The sequence below is a fragment of the Sphaerodactylus townsendi genome, linkage group LG01, assembly GCF_021028975.2.
Source record: "Sphaerodactylus townsendi isolate TG3544 linkage group LG01, MPM_Stown_v2.3, whole genome shotgun sequence".
In the NCBI taxonomy this organism is placed as follows: Eukaryota; Metazoa; Chordata; class Lepidosauria; order Squamata; family Sphaerodactylidae; genus Sphaerodactylus; species Sphaerodactylus townsendi.
The window spans coordinates 59046307-59059980 of NC_059425.1; the positions used below are offsets into that span (position 1 = coordinate 59046307).

The 13674-nt window shown below is 40.2% G+C and overlaps 1 protein-coding gene across 11 annotated transcripts in view; it reads right to left on the reverse strand.

Moving 5' to 3' along the window:
* The window catches only part of ESRRG (estrogen related receptor gamma), a 578835-nt gene that overhangs the window by 164809 nt on the left and 400352 nt on the right, over positions 1-13674 (reverse strand). For all 11 annotated transcript variants that reach the window (XM_048494419.1, XM_048494507.1, XM_048494596.1 and 8 more), the window contains one exon: positions 8136-8252. In XM_048494419.1, coding sequence (XP_048350376.1) covers positions 8136-8252 — 117 coding nt within the window. The remainder of the gene's footprint in view (positions 1-8135; positions 8253-13674) is intronic.

Genomic DNA, 13674 nt, shown 5'->3' on the forward strand with positions numbered 1-13674 from the left:
TTTCAAAAGGAGTGGAAATCAAACCATGGAAATTACGACTATGATCCAGATTTGCTATACTTGTGCTTCAAACCAAAACATCTTAGATGTTGAAAACTCAGGAAAAAATGTAGCATAAGAATATACTCAATAAGATGAGTCCATATTCTTTAACATTTTTGTGTTGAATATAAATGCAGTTCAAGTATAATACTACAGAAGTGAACACAAGGAATAGCATGAACAGAAATTTGTTCCTTTGACTTATCCATTTAGAAATGTTTGTGCTTGAACATCCTTAAAAGGTTTCTGGCTTTGCTTCTTCCCAGTTTAAGGCAGTCATGGCGTACCTTTCCTCGCACAATGACTTCTGTTTTCTGCTTGGCAATGTAATGGTATTAGGCTGTGAAGGAAATTTACCTTGGCAATCTATTATGCATGGGCCCGTTCCAAAGGAGATTCTGCTATGAAGAATGACATAAAATAAGCTTTTTTCCCCCTATGGCCCCATAGAAAATGATAACACAATTTTATTTATAAAGTCAGAAGTTGCTTATGCTTACTGTATTTGAGAGTAAGCCTAACTATATTTTGTAGTACATTCCATGCATGTCTTTACTTATGGCCTGAATAGTGTCCTTTACTGAAATAGTGTCCTTTACTGGAAAGGCTATATGTTCATGTAGTTATCTGATAACTTTGGTCACAGGCCAGAAAAGGTCATGAAGAATGCCATAGGTCATGGCCAATTGGCCATGCTGGTAGGGGCTGATGGGAATTGTAGTTCCTGAACATCTGGAGAGCCGCAGGTTCCCTACCCCTGGCCTACCCCAAAAGGCTTAGTACTCATTTTACTGACCTCAGAAGGATGAGGCCAGCTACCTGAAACTGATTTCCTTGGGGATGTACAGAGCTTTAACTGCAGTGCTGCAGTTTACCACTCTGTACCAACAGAGTTCCTGCATCTTCTCCCAGAGGCCAAGACAAAACCATTCAGCTACACTACCAGGCAAAGCAGCCCACAAAATTATGTGCCCTCTTGCTGAGACAAGTCACCTCTCCCCTCCAGACTCTCCTTCTGGCAGCCCTCAACCACCTTCTGGAAGGAGACTGCATATTGGAGCAACACTCCCATAGGTTCAAGTGTCAAAACAGTTAAGGGGCTGTTTTACCACTCAGGGTCAAGACAGCTCCCAGTTTTACAGTTTATTAGGCAAATGAGTAGCTTTTGCATTTAGACTTTAGAACCTCAGAACTAGCTATTTTGCACCACTTAATAGTTCTATACTTTTATAAAGGCTGATCTATGAAAGAACAGCCTTTAGGCAGCCTCCGACACAACTAACAGAAAAAAACCTCATGAGAAACTTTCTAAAATTAACATGGATTACAGACTGCTGATGTTAATAAAAGCCATGTATTTAGGCAGCAGTGTAATGAGGAATCTACACAGGATATTCCACACTACAGAATGGTTCACATATTATACATGTGCTACAACAAGGAGCCCTATGCTATTCAAGGACAAACTACAGTTTGCAATCTGTTAGGTCTCGAACCTTAAATGGACTCTGTATTGTCGAAGGCTTTCACAGCCGGATTCAACTGGTTCTGGTGGGTTTTCCGGGCTGCGTGGCCGTGGTCTGGTGGATGCAGGCGAAACGTTAGGAACAAGATCCACCAGACCACAGCCCGGAAAACCCACCAGAACCAGACTCTGTAGTGTTGATGTGCCATTGTAAACCACCCTGAGCCCTCTGGCTGTAGGCCAGGGAATAAATATGAATAAATAAAAATACGCAGTGCAAGACCCATGTATGTAAAGAATGCTGAGATTCTATGACACTGCAGTGCAACAGTCCAGTTTTAAAGCGCTATTTTGTAAGAGGATTGTTGCAAAGCCAAAGTAAGTAATTACAGTTATGAGCATAGACATGTTTAGACCTGATCAGGAACATTCTAAATGTTTGATTCTGGAGTAGGTTATGTAAAGTCAGTATCACTGGAGCACAAATGTTAATTCCAGTTCCACTGATCAGCTGCTTAATATGTTAGTAATAGGAAAGTTTCATGAGAAGTCAAGAAAACTAATAGCACTGTCATAAGCAGAGTTACATCTCTTTAAGTCCAATTAAGTCAATGGGCTTAAAGGATGTAACTCTGTTTAGGATGACACAGATTTGAAAGATGCTTAAAATACATCTTAATGATGGTTCATTTTCAAGAAAATACCATGAACACCACATATTTCCTTCAGAAAGTCATTGCAAAGAATAATAAATCTAAACAGTTTACAGGTGTACTTTAGTAATTTAGTTAATCTTAGTAAAAATGGCACTGGAATGGTATTAACCAAAGAATGAATGGTTGCCCATTTTTTTATATCACTGGAAAGTCTTCTGTTCCATTTGGAACTGAATAGCAAAGCCCATATATTGTTATTCCGGGTGTTGTTATCCTGTGCATTTTAATCAGTTACAGAGTACTTGATGTTGACTTGCAAGGAACTGAGAAATAAACAATAACAAACCTATTTCTCTTCTGTCTCAGCACTGATTGATTACCAAATGAACTTACAGTACACCATCCAATTAGTGAACAAGCATCAGCTCCTCAGATAACAAACAAGTCTGGCCAGCTACTAAAAGAGATCTCAAGAATTTCAAATGACAGCAAATCATAACTAATTGTAGATAGCAACTGTAGATGCATAGATACTAATGCACAGAAAATACCTTGGCCATTACCAGCAGGCGAAAAACTGGAAATGAATAGACCATGGCAACAGTGGGGAAAGAGAAGGATTTCTAACCACATGCAGTCAGCCTGATTCTCTAAGCATTATTGTTGGTGGTGGCTCCATCAACAAGGACAAGTGTTTTGAGGAACAAGCCTATATTCAGTAAGCACCTGTTGCATCCTAATAACTACAGGTTATTTCCTTTATTTGTATAGGGCCATTTGTCCCTCTGTCTGATTCAGACAGAACAAACACAAAAACAAAGCCTGTCTTCTATGCCATCTTTCCTTGCTCCTCTTCTGCCATCAGGAGCACTTCTACAAGAATAGTGACTTCTCTCTTCCACAGAACTTAAAAAAATATCATATGTTCTTGCTTTTAATTGTTTGCCACCCAGAGATTTGGCATGGTACAAATTTGTATCTATCTGTCTACAATATAAACATGCTTTTGTAAGATCTTGAGAAAAAGAATGTGGAAGTAGTGTGCACTGCTTGCACAGTTGTAATGATATGCAATGACCATATACAATGTATTTTGTCATCTATATGGTGAGAAGAGAATGCATGCATGTGAATATGCATGCCCAAGATTTTATTCTGTACTGGGAATTGCCTTCTGGAAAGGTCATAAGTACTTTCCAATAATCTAGTACTTCAGATCACCGTCTAGCTCAGTGATGGAGAACCTTTTCGAGTCCAAGTGCCCAAGTTTCAACCCCAAACCCACTTATTTATCACAAAGTGCAAACACGGCAATTTAACCTGAATACTGAGGTTTTAGTTTAGAAAAAACAGTTGGCTCCGAGGCGTTCATTACTCGGGAGTAAGCTTGGTGGTAGTCAGTGGCTTTGCTTTGAAGCCCCCGTGCAACTCTTCCAACAGGCGAATCATGACCCTAGGAGGGTTTACTCAGAAGCAAGCCCCATTGCCAGCAACCAAGCTTACTCCCAGGTAAAGGATTGTGCTTTTGTTCTTCGCATGAAAATCAGTGGGGTTTAACAGCGCTTAACAGGGTTACCTACACTGCCTCACCAAAACTAGGTCTTAGGTTTAATGCTAATAATCGAGCCCAGTAGCCAAGGCCAGCCTAGGTGTGTGTGTGGGGGGGGACTCTGCTTGCACGTGCCCACAGAGAGGGCTCTGGCACCTCTGGCACCCATGCCGTAGGTTCGCCACCACTGGTCTAGCTGTTCCATGATAGAATCTGGGCAATGAAATAGATGGACATTTTCATCTGATCCAACAGGGGTTTTTTTTTAACACTGTTGGTATTTTCTAGCTGCTTTAGTGAATCTGCTTACAGAAGTATACTGACAGTTTACAGAAGTATATTGTTCAGCATAAGTATATTGTTCAGAAGTTTATTGTTCAGCATAAGTTTTAGCAAGATATATGATTGTAAAACTTGTTTTAATTTGAGGTCTAGCAAGTAAGTTATATGCATAAATTGATTTGGGCTGTCAATTTTTAGGCATACTGTGCCATCAGCACGTAGCAACTGCTGTGGCCAACAGGAAAGTTGTAACAGTAAATGTTATTACAGACCTGTAATTGAATTGAACAGGTTTACGTTTGAATAGATTTGCTCCAGCATGATTTGTCATGGGACTGCAATGTTTGCCTATTCATAAAACCATGTTTGAGACAATGTGCCAAAGACAGTGGGAAAGGGCAAGGAATCAACTACATCATACTTAAAAGGAAGGAGAAATTATAATCAGTTTTTTTTCATTTGTGTACAAGAAAAATGACAAAAACTGACCATAGTTCACAGATCCTAACCCATATTCTATCACCAAACCTCTGTAATGCCAAATAAAACCTAAGCAATATGATGTGTTGTGAACTAGTAACAAATTTTTAAAAAGCACAATCACAACTTGCAGCTGAAAGAGTGAATAAGGAATAAGGGTGACATCTTCTGTTAGCCTCTGATATTGGTCCCTAAGAATCATGGTTCAATTATATTAATTAGTAAAATAACAGATGTACCCCTGATAAGGAAGGCATTTTAGCCATTCTAGCATTTTTCCATTGGCGTTTCATTTAGTGGTCAAACACACAAATACTAACAGGAAAATACTTCCCTGACTTGTGAATTAGGGCCAGTTAGACAGTGCCTACTCCACTGTGCTAAAGAATTGGGAAAAGACTGATACAATACTCAATGTCTCTGTAAGAACAGCCCTTAGGTTCAAGAAATGGAAAACAGTAAAGTTAAACTGAGGGCAGTTTTGCAAAATCCAAAGAAGAAGCAAGTGCTACAGTTCCCAACCAGCCTGGAGAAAAATGTTTTGACACTTTAGCAGAGGCTAATTTGCATGTTATTTACCAAATTGTGTTATTTACTTGATCCCTATATTGTTGGGTGTGCCCAGCAAGACAGTGTAAAAGTGGCACCTTTCCACAGCTGCCCCCATTTCTCAAATCCACATTGATGGAATATTGTTTCATGAATGTGAACGGATCAACCAGGTCATAGCCCTGCAGACATCATTCATCAAGACCTTGCCGAGAAACACAGCAGAAGGTGCCTGGGCCCTGGTGGAGTGAGCCATCAGTGGAAGAAGGCAGGTTACAACTGAAGTCAGCTGCAAAATGGCCGCCACAGCTTACCTTCAGTCACATAGTGAAGATCCTTGTGCTATGGTGGTAGCTACTGCCAAAGCAACATTTTCAAAAAATCTGCACAGCCAGTCAAATCTCCAAAGGCCAACCAGAAATCTTAGTGAGCAAAAGCTTCACCTGGCTCGGCTCACTGTCTAAAAACTCTTGGTGGGCACCAGGAAAGATGGCAATGTGCACCATGGTGCCCACAGGTTCTGTAGGTGGGGACCTCTGCTCTGGAATATAAAATGGGGCTTTTACAGCTGCATATGGGTAGACATTCCCTGAAAGAATTTTATTTATTTTGGGGGGGAGGAGAGGCAACGCTACAAGGGAGGCAGGGGGTGTATGTTGCACCGGGTGCGTGCCTGGCTCCCCCCCAAAAAAATTCAGGTTTGTATTTTTTGTATGTTTTTCAGTTTTTGGCCTGCAGGTGGCACAGTTTTTAGACTAGCAGCAACCAAAATTTCAGAGTATCTTTAGGAGACTATCCTGATGATGCCACCCAGGTTTGGTGAGGTTTGGTTCAGGGGGTCCAAAGTTATGGATTCCCAAAGGGGGTGTCCCCATTGTTTCCAATTGGAGCTAATAGGAGATGGAGGCTACACCTCTGAGGGTCCATAACTTTGGACCCCCTGAACCAAACTTTAACAAACCTGGGTGGTATCATCAGGAGAGTCTTCTAAACATGCCCTGAAATTTAGGTGCTGTTAGCCTAAAAACTGCACCAAAACTGAAAAAACACTAAAAAACAAAAAACACAAACGACACTAGCACAAACGACACTAGCCTAAAAACTGCGCCAAAACTGCAGGCCAAAAACTGAAAAAAACACTAAAAAACAAAAACAAAAAACCCACAAACGAACATGGGGGTGCACTCAGATTTTGAACCGGGCTCCATTTTCCCTAGCTACACCTCTGATTGCTTAACACACATTACATTCTATATGAATTCCACTGGATATTTGTGGCACATTCAGTAATGACACCCAATTAACCTAAACAGTTAAAAAAGATGAAATTTTACTCTTTTCCAAAGCCTCGGGGGGGGGGGGGGGCTTTGAGACTATACTTAATTGACTTACGAGATTTTCCTGATGTAAAGCAGATAAATAAATCATTTCTTTAAAGACATTTTTTGGGGGACAGAACTTCAAGAGACAGTCTTCTCTTGAAAGGTAGAGAACTGAAACAGATTCAAGACTTTTATTTCCTTACCCAATAATTAATTCACTTCAATACCTAAGAAAGGTTTAGTAGATCTAGTTTTTTTGCAAGACGATAGATATTGAAGATTATGGGGAAAGCCTCCTTTGCTTTTTTTTAAAAAAATCACCACTGAGAAAAGGATCCATGTTGATCACTTTCACAGACTTAGGCACCACACAGATTTTACTACTAGAAGATTGAAAAAAAACATTGCCACATTTAAAAACAGAGCAGCCACATGTCAGAGCTCTAACAATGGATTTCCATTCTAAGAGGCCAAATATGCTAAGCAGTACAGTCTGTTTTAAAAGGTGTCACATTCAAGCATGCTTTTCATGTTTGAGTTCATCTAAAAGCATCCATTAAGGTTTTTTGTGCTATGAAACAAATTAGTTTTTTTTCCATGAACAAGAATCCTATCCACATCAGAATAAAAATAGGCAAGTCCTATGTCTCTCAGTGAAGCAGAATCCCCAATGAATTAGCCAGTAATTTTTTTCTGGAATAAAACTAAACGCAGAATGCTTTGGCTCACAGGATCATAGTGTCTGCCAAAGCAGCCACACAGAATGAGGTTTATTCTTAGTAAGTATAATCCAGTAAGAATACGTCTGTAGGTGTGTGATAGGCCTAATTTTTTTTCCTGCCATCTCTCTGTCAGCCTGTATTCTTTTGGAAATAGCACTTGTGAGAAAACTGGTTACATAGAAAAAAGTGTATGCTTTGCTTTATGAACTGAAGATCAACCTCTGTTCCACTGCAAATGGTACTTTAAAATGGTTGCTTAACACACATTACATTCTATATGAATTCCACTAGATATTTCTGGGACATTCAGTAATGACACCCAATTAATCTAAACAGTTAAAAAAGATGAAATTTTACTCTTTTCCATCATCATATAAGAAACTGTATTTACTCATTTATTTATGACTAGTAATAAAGCCCATTGTGCAAAAAATACAATGGGCTCTAGAAAACTAATCCCCCCATGGCTAGAGATATATCTACAGAAAGCAGCACCCAGTGCAAACACTGCAATTGCGCCTCCTCCCAAACATCCCAGCTTTGCTAAGGAGGGGCCGAATGGTGCCTGTGAACAGGGGGAGAGTTCTCCCCATCTTCATAGGCATCCCCCCCCCTTTCGCAAAGCTGGATTCCGTCGGAGTCATAACCCATGGGTTGAAGAACACTAGTTTAAGAAAGGTCATCTGACTACTTCCTTTCTGACTTTTTGTTTAGGAAGGCATTTTGGTTGCTGTTGGTTTTAGTTATTTGTTGCTGATTCTTAGCTTCATTCTAGATTTTGAATGTTTTATTGTTTTATTATTTTAACTTGAGAAACCTATGAGCAAGATCATTCAAAGATACTATAAGTACTGAAAGACAGCTGCATATATGGTCAATGTGTACACCCAATGAACAATCATGATACAGTGACAAACAGTTAAAATCAGAGCATCACAAATGCGAAGTATGCATTTTTGACACACAGATGTTTCATCCAATAGGATACATCGAGTGGTTGATCTGTCCAGATTGATTGATAATTCTTAGAAGCGTCTGTAAAAAGTTATATTAAAAGATCAGCCTTACCTTCTTTCAGCATGCCGACTTTTAGACATTTCATGAAGCGACAAGCTTGACAGGATTTGCGCCTGCGCTTTGTGATTTCACATTCATTTGTTGCTGGACAACTGTATTCTATGTTACCTGTGGCATTCAGAATTCAGAAAGAGAAGCCAATGAGAAATGTTAGTTAATAGATAAATCAGTCATAGGAAAAACACAGTTAGTGAAATCATATGTAATCAAAATGTACAGTAATTATATTTAATTTTTTTACAAAACAGTCCAATTATAAATGATCATAATGATTTCCATCTTTTATTTAGAACAGATAACAAAAACACTATACTTATAATTGTGTGTTTCAATGTACACTTTTTGATATGATGAATGTGTGAGGTATAAACATAAGTTCCACTTACCTCAAGAGCAATCACTGGATTGGATCCATCTAGGTTTCTCCTAACCTTGCCAACTGCCTTTACAGCTCTAAAGAGTTTGTATATGTAGGTCCTACAACCCCTGTCATAGTTTTTTTAATTGTCTTTCCTTTTTCAACAGCAGAAAACAGGTTGGATCCAACCCAATAGATACATGAATACTTTAGCAGAATAGACCCTGTACTATCCAACATCCTAAGCATCCCAGGAAATCCAGACATGTCACACATTACATTAACTGTTTTATTAAGACGAAAATGACATGTAGAACATACGGTGATGGACCTGAACCACCACAACAAAACAAAGATATGAAACTCATTGGGCGGGGTTGGACCAATCATTCCCTCAGCCCAGACTTAGATCTGCTGTAAGGATATTGTAAGAAGACATGTGCTCTAAGGAAGGATGGTGACATACAAATATAAGATAAGGTGAACACAGGGAATACATTCCACTCCTCAATTAACATGCAGCCTTGCCTTAAACTCAGGAATCAGGAATCCTGCCCCCCCCCCTTTTTTTTTTACAAATTACATGAGAAAGTCAGCGTCTGAAGTTGCAGTCAAGGTCCTGGGCAGCAATGAGGCTATTCAGGATACAGGGTTGTCAACTCTGGGTTGAGAAATTCATAGAGATTTGGAATTCTAGGAGAACTCCAGGCCTTTCCTGAAAGTTGGCAATTCTACCCAGGAAGAAAAAGGGGAAGGGATTTCTCCTGTTCTGTCAACAAAACTAAGGCAGCACAGCTGTATTATGACCCTTGCTGGTGTTTGTGACAAATATTAGCATTGTGAATGCACATCTCAATACATTCCTGATAGCAAAAATAAAGATGGGGAAAATTATTGTCCTAAGTCTTTGTTTCTTACTGTGCATAGAATTTACATATTATTTGAGACAAATAACTCAGGAGGTTATTTCTCGGAATACACCCTTGGGTAAAGCCAGTATTTCACAGGATGAGTGTAATGACTAGATTCATGAAAGCACATGGAAAACCTTGCCCCCTGCTTATTCTTTGCCAGCACAGGGAAATTTAAGTACATAGCATTGGTTTCTTCATTAACTCATTGCAGAAAGTGCATCTTACCTCTGCTTCAGGGCAACAAACACAGCTGATCAAATTTTTTACTCATCAAGTGGGGAAAAAAAAGAAATGCACTGAGTCTCTGTTGGGCATCCATTTTTTTTTGCACTCTGACAGTCACAACTATATTCAGTATAGGGGAGTTTGCCACAGCAGTTGTTCTTGGAAAGAAAAGGAATTGTAATGAAAACGTCTTTCCGGCTTTGTCCCATCTCACTTTAAAGGTATTTTGTTATTTTCTAACCCTTTCCCCCTGTGATTAAGTGCATTAGTATCTTAATGAAAATGCATTCTGTTTATTGCTCTCTTGGGACATGGGAGGTCATCACACCAAATGCATAAATTGTCATCAGAGACAGTCAAGGCATAATTGCAATTTTGCTGCTCCATGTTTGCTGCACTCAGAGTCCATCGAAGTCCCCTGAAACATGCCCAGATTCTAGTAATTAGCATAGAGGCTGACTGGGACTACAGCATTGATGAAATATTTCAGAGTTAATCACACTTTGTAAACACTGATTTATATTGACTACCTTTCTCCAGACTGATGTCTCCTCATTAAATATCACATTAGTGGATTGCAGGATTGTACAAAGACTCAAAAGCTCTGCAACTGCGAACTCAACAAGGAATAATATGCACACCACTTATATCTGTTGCAAAATGGTTGAGTATTTATGAGAAAGGGTCTTGAGTGTTGCAAAGTAGAAAAGACAGGTCAATAAGAAACAAAGCACTAAATTAGCATTCTAACTAAATGCATCCAGGCAAACATTTAAATCATTTGCACAACTGTATTTATGCTGCACAAGCCAGCCAAATCTACCAGAGACAAAATAAGCAGTTTCCCAGGGCAGTACAGTTCAAGGGATGCCGGCCACATCAGAAGTAGAGCCCACATTTAGGCTGTTACACTGAGGTTGATGTTACCACTGTACTATGTAAAGTTTGAAACTTCCTTTACCTTCTCAGGAGGAAGGCTGTTTAAGTAACAAAATAAGAGCTATATAATTTTGAGGAAGGCTCTGTGAAAGAAGACTGGATTCATTATGAAGCTTCTGGAAAAGCTAAATAGTTAAGGGTGTATCCAGAATCCTCTTCAGTTTTGCAGAATCAATGCATCTAACTCTCAACGCGTCCCATCTGTGAATACGTAAATTAAAAAACTGGAGCCATGGGCAGACAAGAAAAATCCTTCTACCATTCTGAAAAAGAAGTCCTAGCCCTAGGTTTGCAAGAAAACAACAACCACACCTGAAATCTAAACAAAAATATATCGGGGTTAAAAACTCACTTGATGATAGAAGCAGCGCCTATAGATTTTAAAAAACACGTCTCCTGTAGCTGTTGCTAGGCCAACAGAACATTATTGTCAGACTTCCAGGCACATTTCCTCCAATAAGAAGTAAGGGGAAGTATTTGAGGAAGGATCCAATGGGGCCAGATTCTGGAATCAACCACTTGATACCATACAACTTGCATGGTTTACTCATGTTCAATTCCCCCATCTGCCATGGCGGTTGACTGTGTGACCTCAGGCCAGTTACACATTCTGAGCCTTATTTATTTTGTGAAGCTACTGTGAGGATAAAATGAGGAGAAGATAATACTTACTGTAAGATACTTTGGGTCCCCCATGTAGAGAAAAGTGGGTTAAAATGAAGTAAATAATAAATATAGCCAAAGATGGCTGGCGGATATAGAAGGTTGTTGAGTGGGTGGTAAGAAGGAAGCATGGGACTGCCAACAGAAGAAAAACTGTAGGAAGAGTGATGAAGGAAAAGTGAGGTATCCTTACAAGCTCTTGTGGGCTCCCAGGCCCGTAGACATGGTGGTGCAAAAGGGGACTGGGCCCCATCAATTATTTGTCATGGCCCTCTAATCAGCACTAGGTTGATGTGACATCACAACTTTCAAGTATAAATTCTCTATGTAAAAAAGGAAGTAGCTTTTTTTATATAAAACTGCGAACCGGGAGACATATAAAAGAAAGGATGGTTGGTAAGTGGGAAGGAGACAAGAAATCTGGAAAAGGGGAGAGGATATGGGGGATGTCAGAAGAGAAAGAAGAAATAGTGTGAGGAAGGGAATATAATAGGGTTGCTAGTTCTCTCATTATGATGGAGACCCCATATTGGCAACTTCTGCTTCCCGCAGCCATTCCATCAGCTAGTGGGATCAAAATTGATTTTTTAACCCCTGGCCCAAAAGGAATGAGGGGAAAAAAGTGGTGGCTCTCCGTGCCTAGTCTCTAAAGGTGACATGGTGAAAACGCTCCATATTAACCCACGCTGACACTTTTATAAAGAGCGGTGAATAATTATAAATAATAAATAAATAAATCAGTAGAATGAAACAAAAACATGTTGTAGCAGATTACTACCACCTGAAGACAAAAAATTGATTGTTGGGGGGGGGGGTGTCATTATCTTAGAATCTCTGATTTGTGATATCATTCCCAAAAATCAAACTAATGGGCTGAACCAGCAATTATCTTCAGCTCAAGTATTTGTTATGCCAGCCTTAGCACAAGCTTTAAAAAATTATAGCTAAAATATGGCTGACTAACAGTAAAAGCCGTTGAACAAAGACATACAATGGACGCTAGAAAACTTGGTGTGTTGAGGGCACCCACCAAGGGGCGGGGGGAACCCCTTTTGTATTTCTTCTCCCTTTGGTCCAGCCTTACCAGAAACAGTAGACGTCTCCTTTTGCTTCCCCAGGTGGTTCTTCTCCCCCCCCCCCAAACAGGAGCCCATCCCCTCCTTATCTTCCATCATCACTACCCCCCTTTCACGCCTGGATGCCAAGGCCTATTTGGTGCCATGGGGGCTGAAACTGCTGGAACTGCCTCCTTCTTGCCTCTGCCCCTTCCATGCTATACCCCTATATTGGACCACCACTCAACTGTTCCTGGCTCAACACATTTCTCTGGCCTGCTGTCCTGTTTCCTGGCCTGGCCCCTTTGGCCTACTCCCTCCTGCTATAGCCAGTGTGCCAGCTGTTGCCTGCACACTGCTCCCTTCTGTCTGGGCACCTGCAAGAGGTAAGAGGCTTTCTACTTCATTGGATGGGCGGAGGTTGGAGAAGTTTCCCCGGCCCAGCAACGTCTTCTCGCCACACCTGGCTGCCATGGCAATTTTTCAGGCTCCTGTCAACATTGTTGAGAGGAGGAGGGGGGCTGCTGGCCATTGGAAGCCTCACTGGGGATTGGATGGGAGTAATGCTGGCTCATCTTTGTAATCAGCCCTCTCAGTGGGGGGAAGGCAGCTAGCCTATGCGAGCAGGCTCAGCTGTTGAAATCTTCCTGCACTTGCATGCTGGAGCTTCTTTGGGCATTAGGTGTGACTGTGTTGTCACCACACGTTCCAAGCTTACTGAATTGTATCTTAGGATTTAGAACGTATAAGCAGGTTTCAAGGTTTTTAGAGATCATGAAAAAGCTCAGTTAACGAACAGAATTTTTATCAGAACAATATATTTCTATATATCACAACGGAAATTTTATATGTTGATTCATATGACACTACTAGCAAGTGCTGTAGGTATGGTGATCCGATTTCTGTGTATGTCATGGATTTACAAGATAGGAGTTAACATTTGGTTTTGTCCATGTTTTAACAGTGTTTTTCAGGACATTTCTCAGTCATGCTCCACAAAGTCAAATAATGCTGAATTAATATTGACCATCACATCCCCTTGAGCATTTCAATTAATTATGACCTCCTTAGTACAATCCATAGGTTGCTCTTATATACCAGCCAAACTATGATTTGCACTTTCTTTTCAAACTATGTTTTGTACAAAACTGGAATTCATAATTGAATTGCACCATGCAAGGGGAGGAGGAAAAGGAGGGGAAGAGGAACAAGTACATTCCCATATTACCAAACCATGGTTTGATATTACATGTAAACCAAATCTTAGTGCCAGGGATTAAAATGTGTCAGGGATTTAAAAGTTCTATATTTAAGGAGCACAAGAGAAAGAGGAACATCATTAACCATTGTACCATCTTACTGAGAATGTTTCCTCT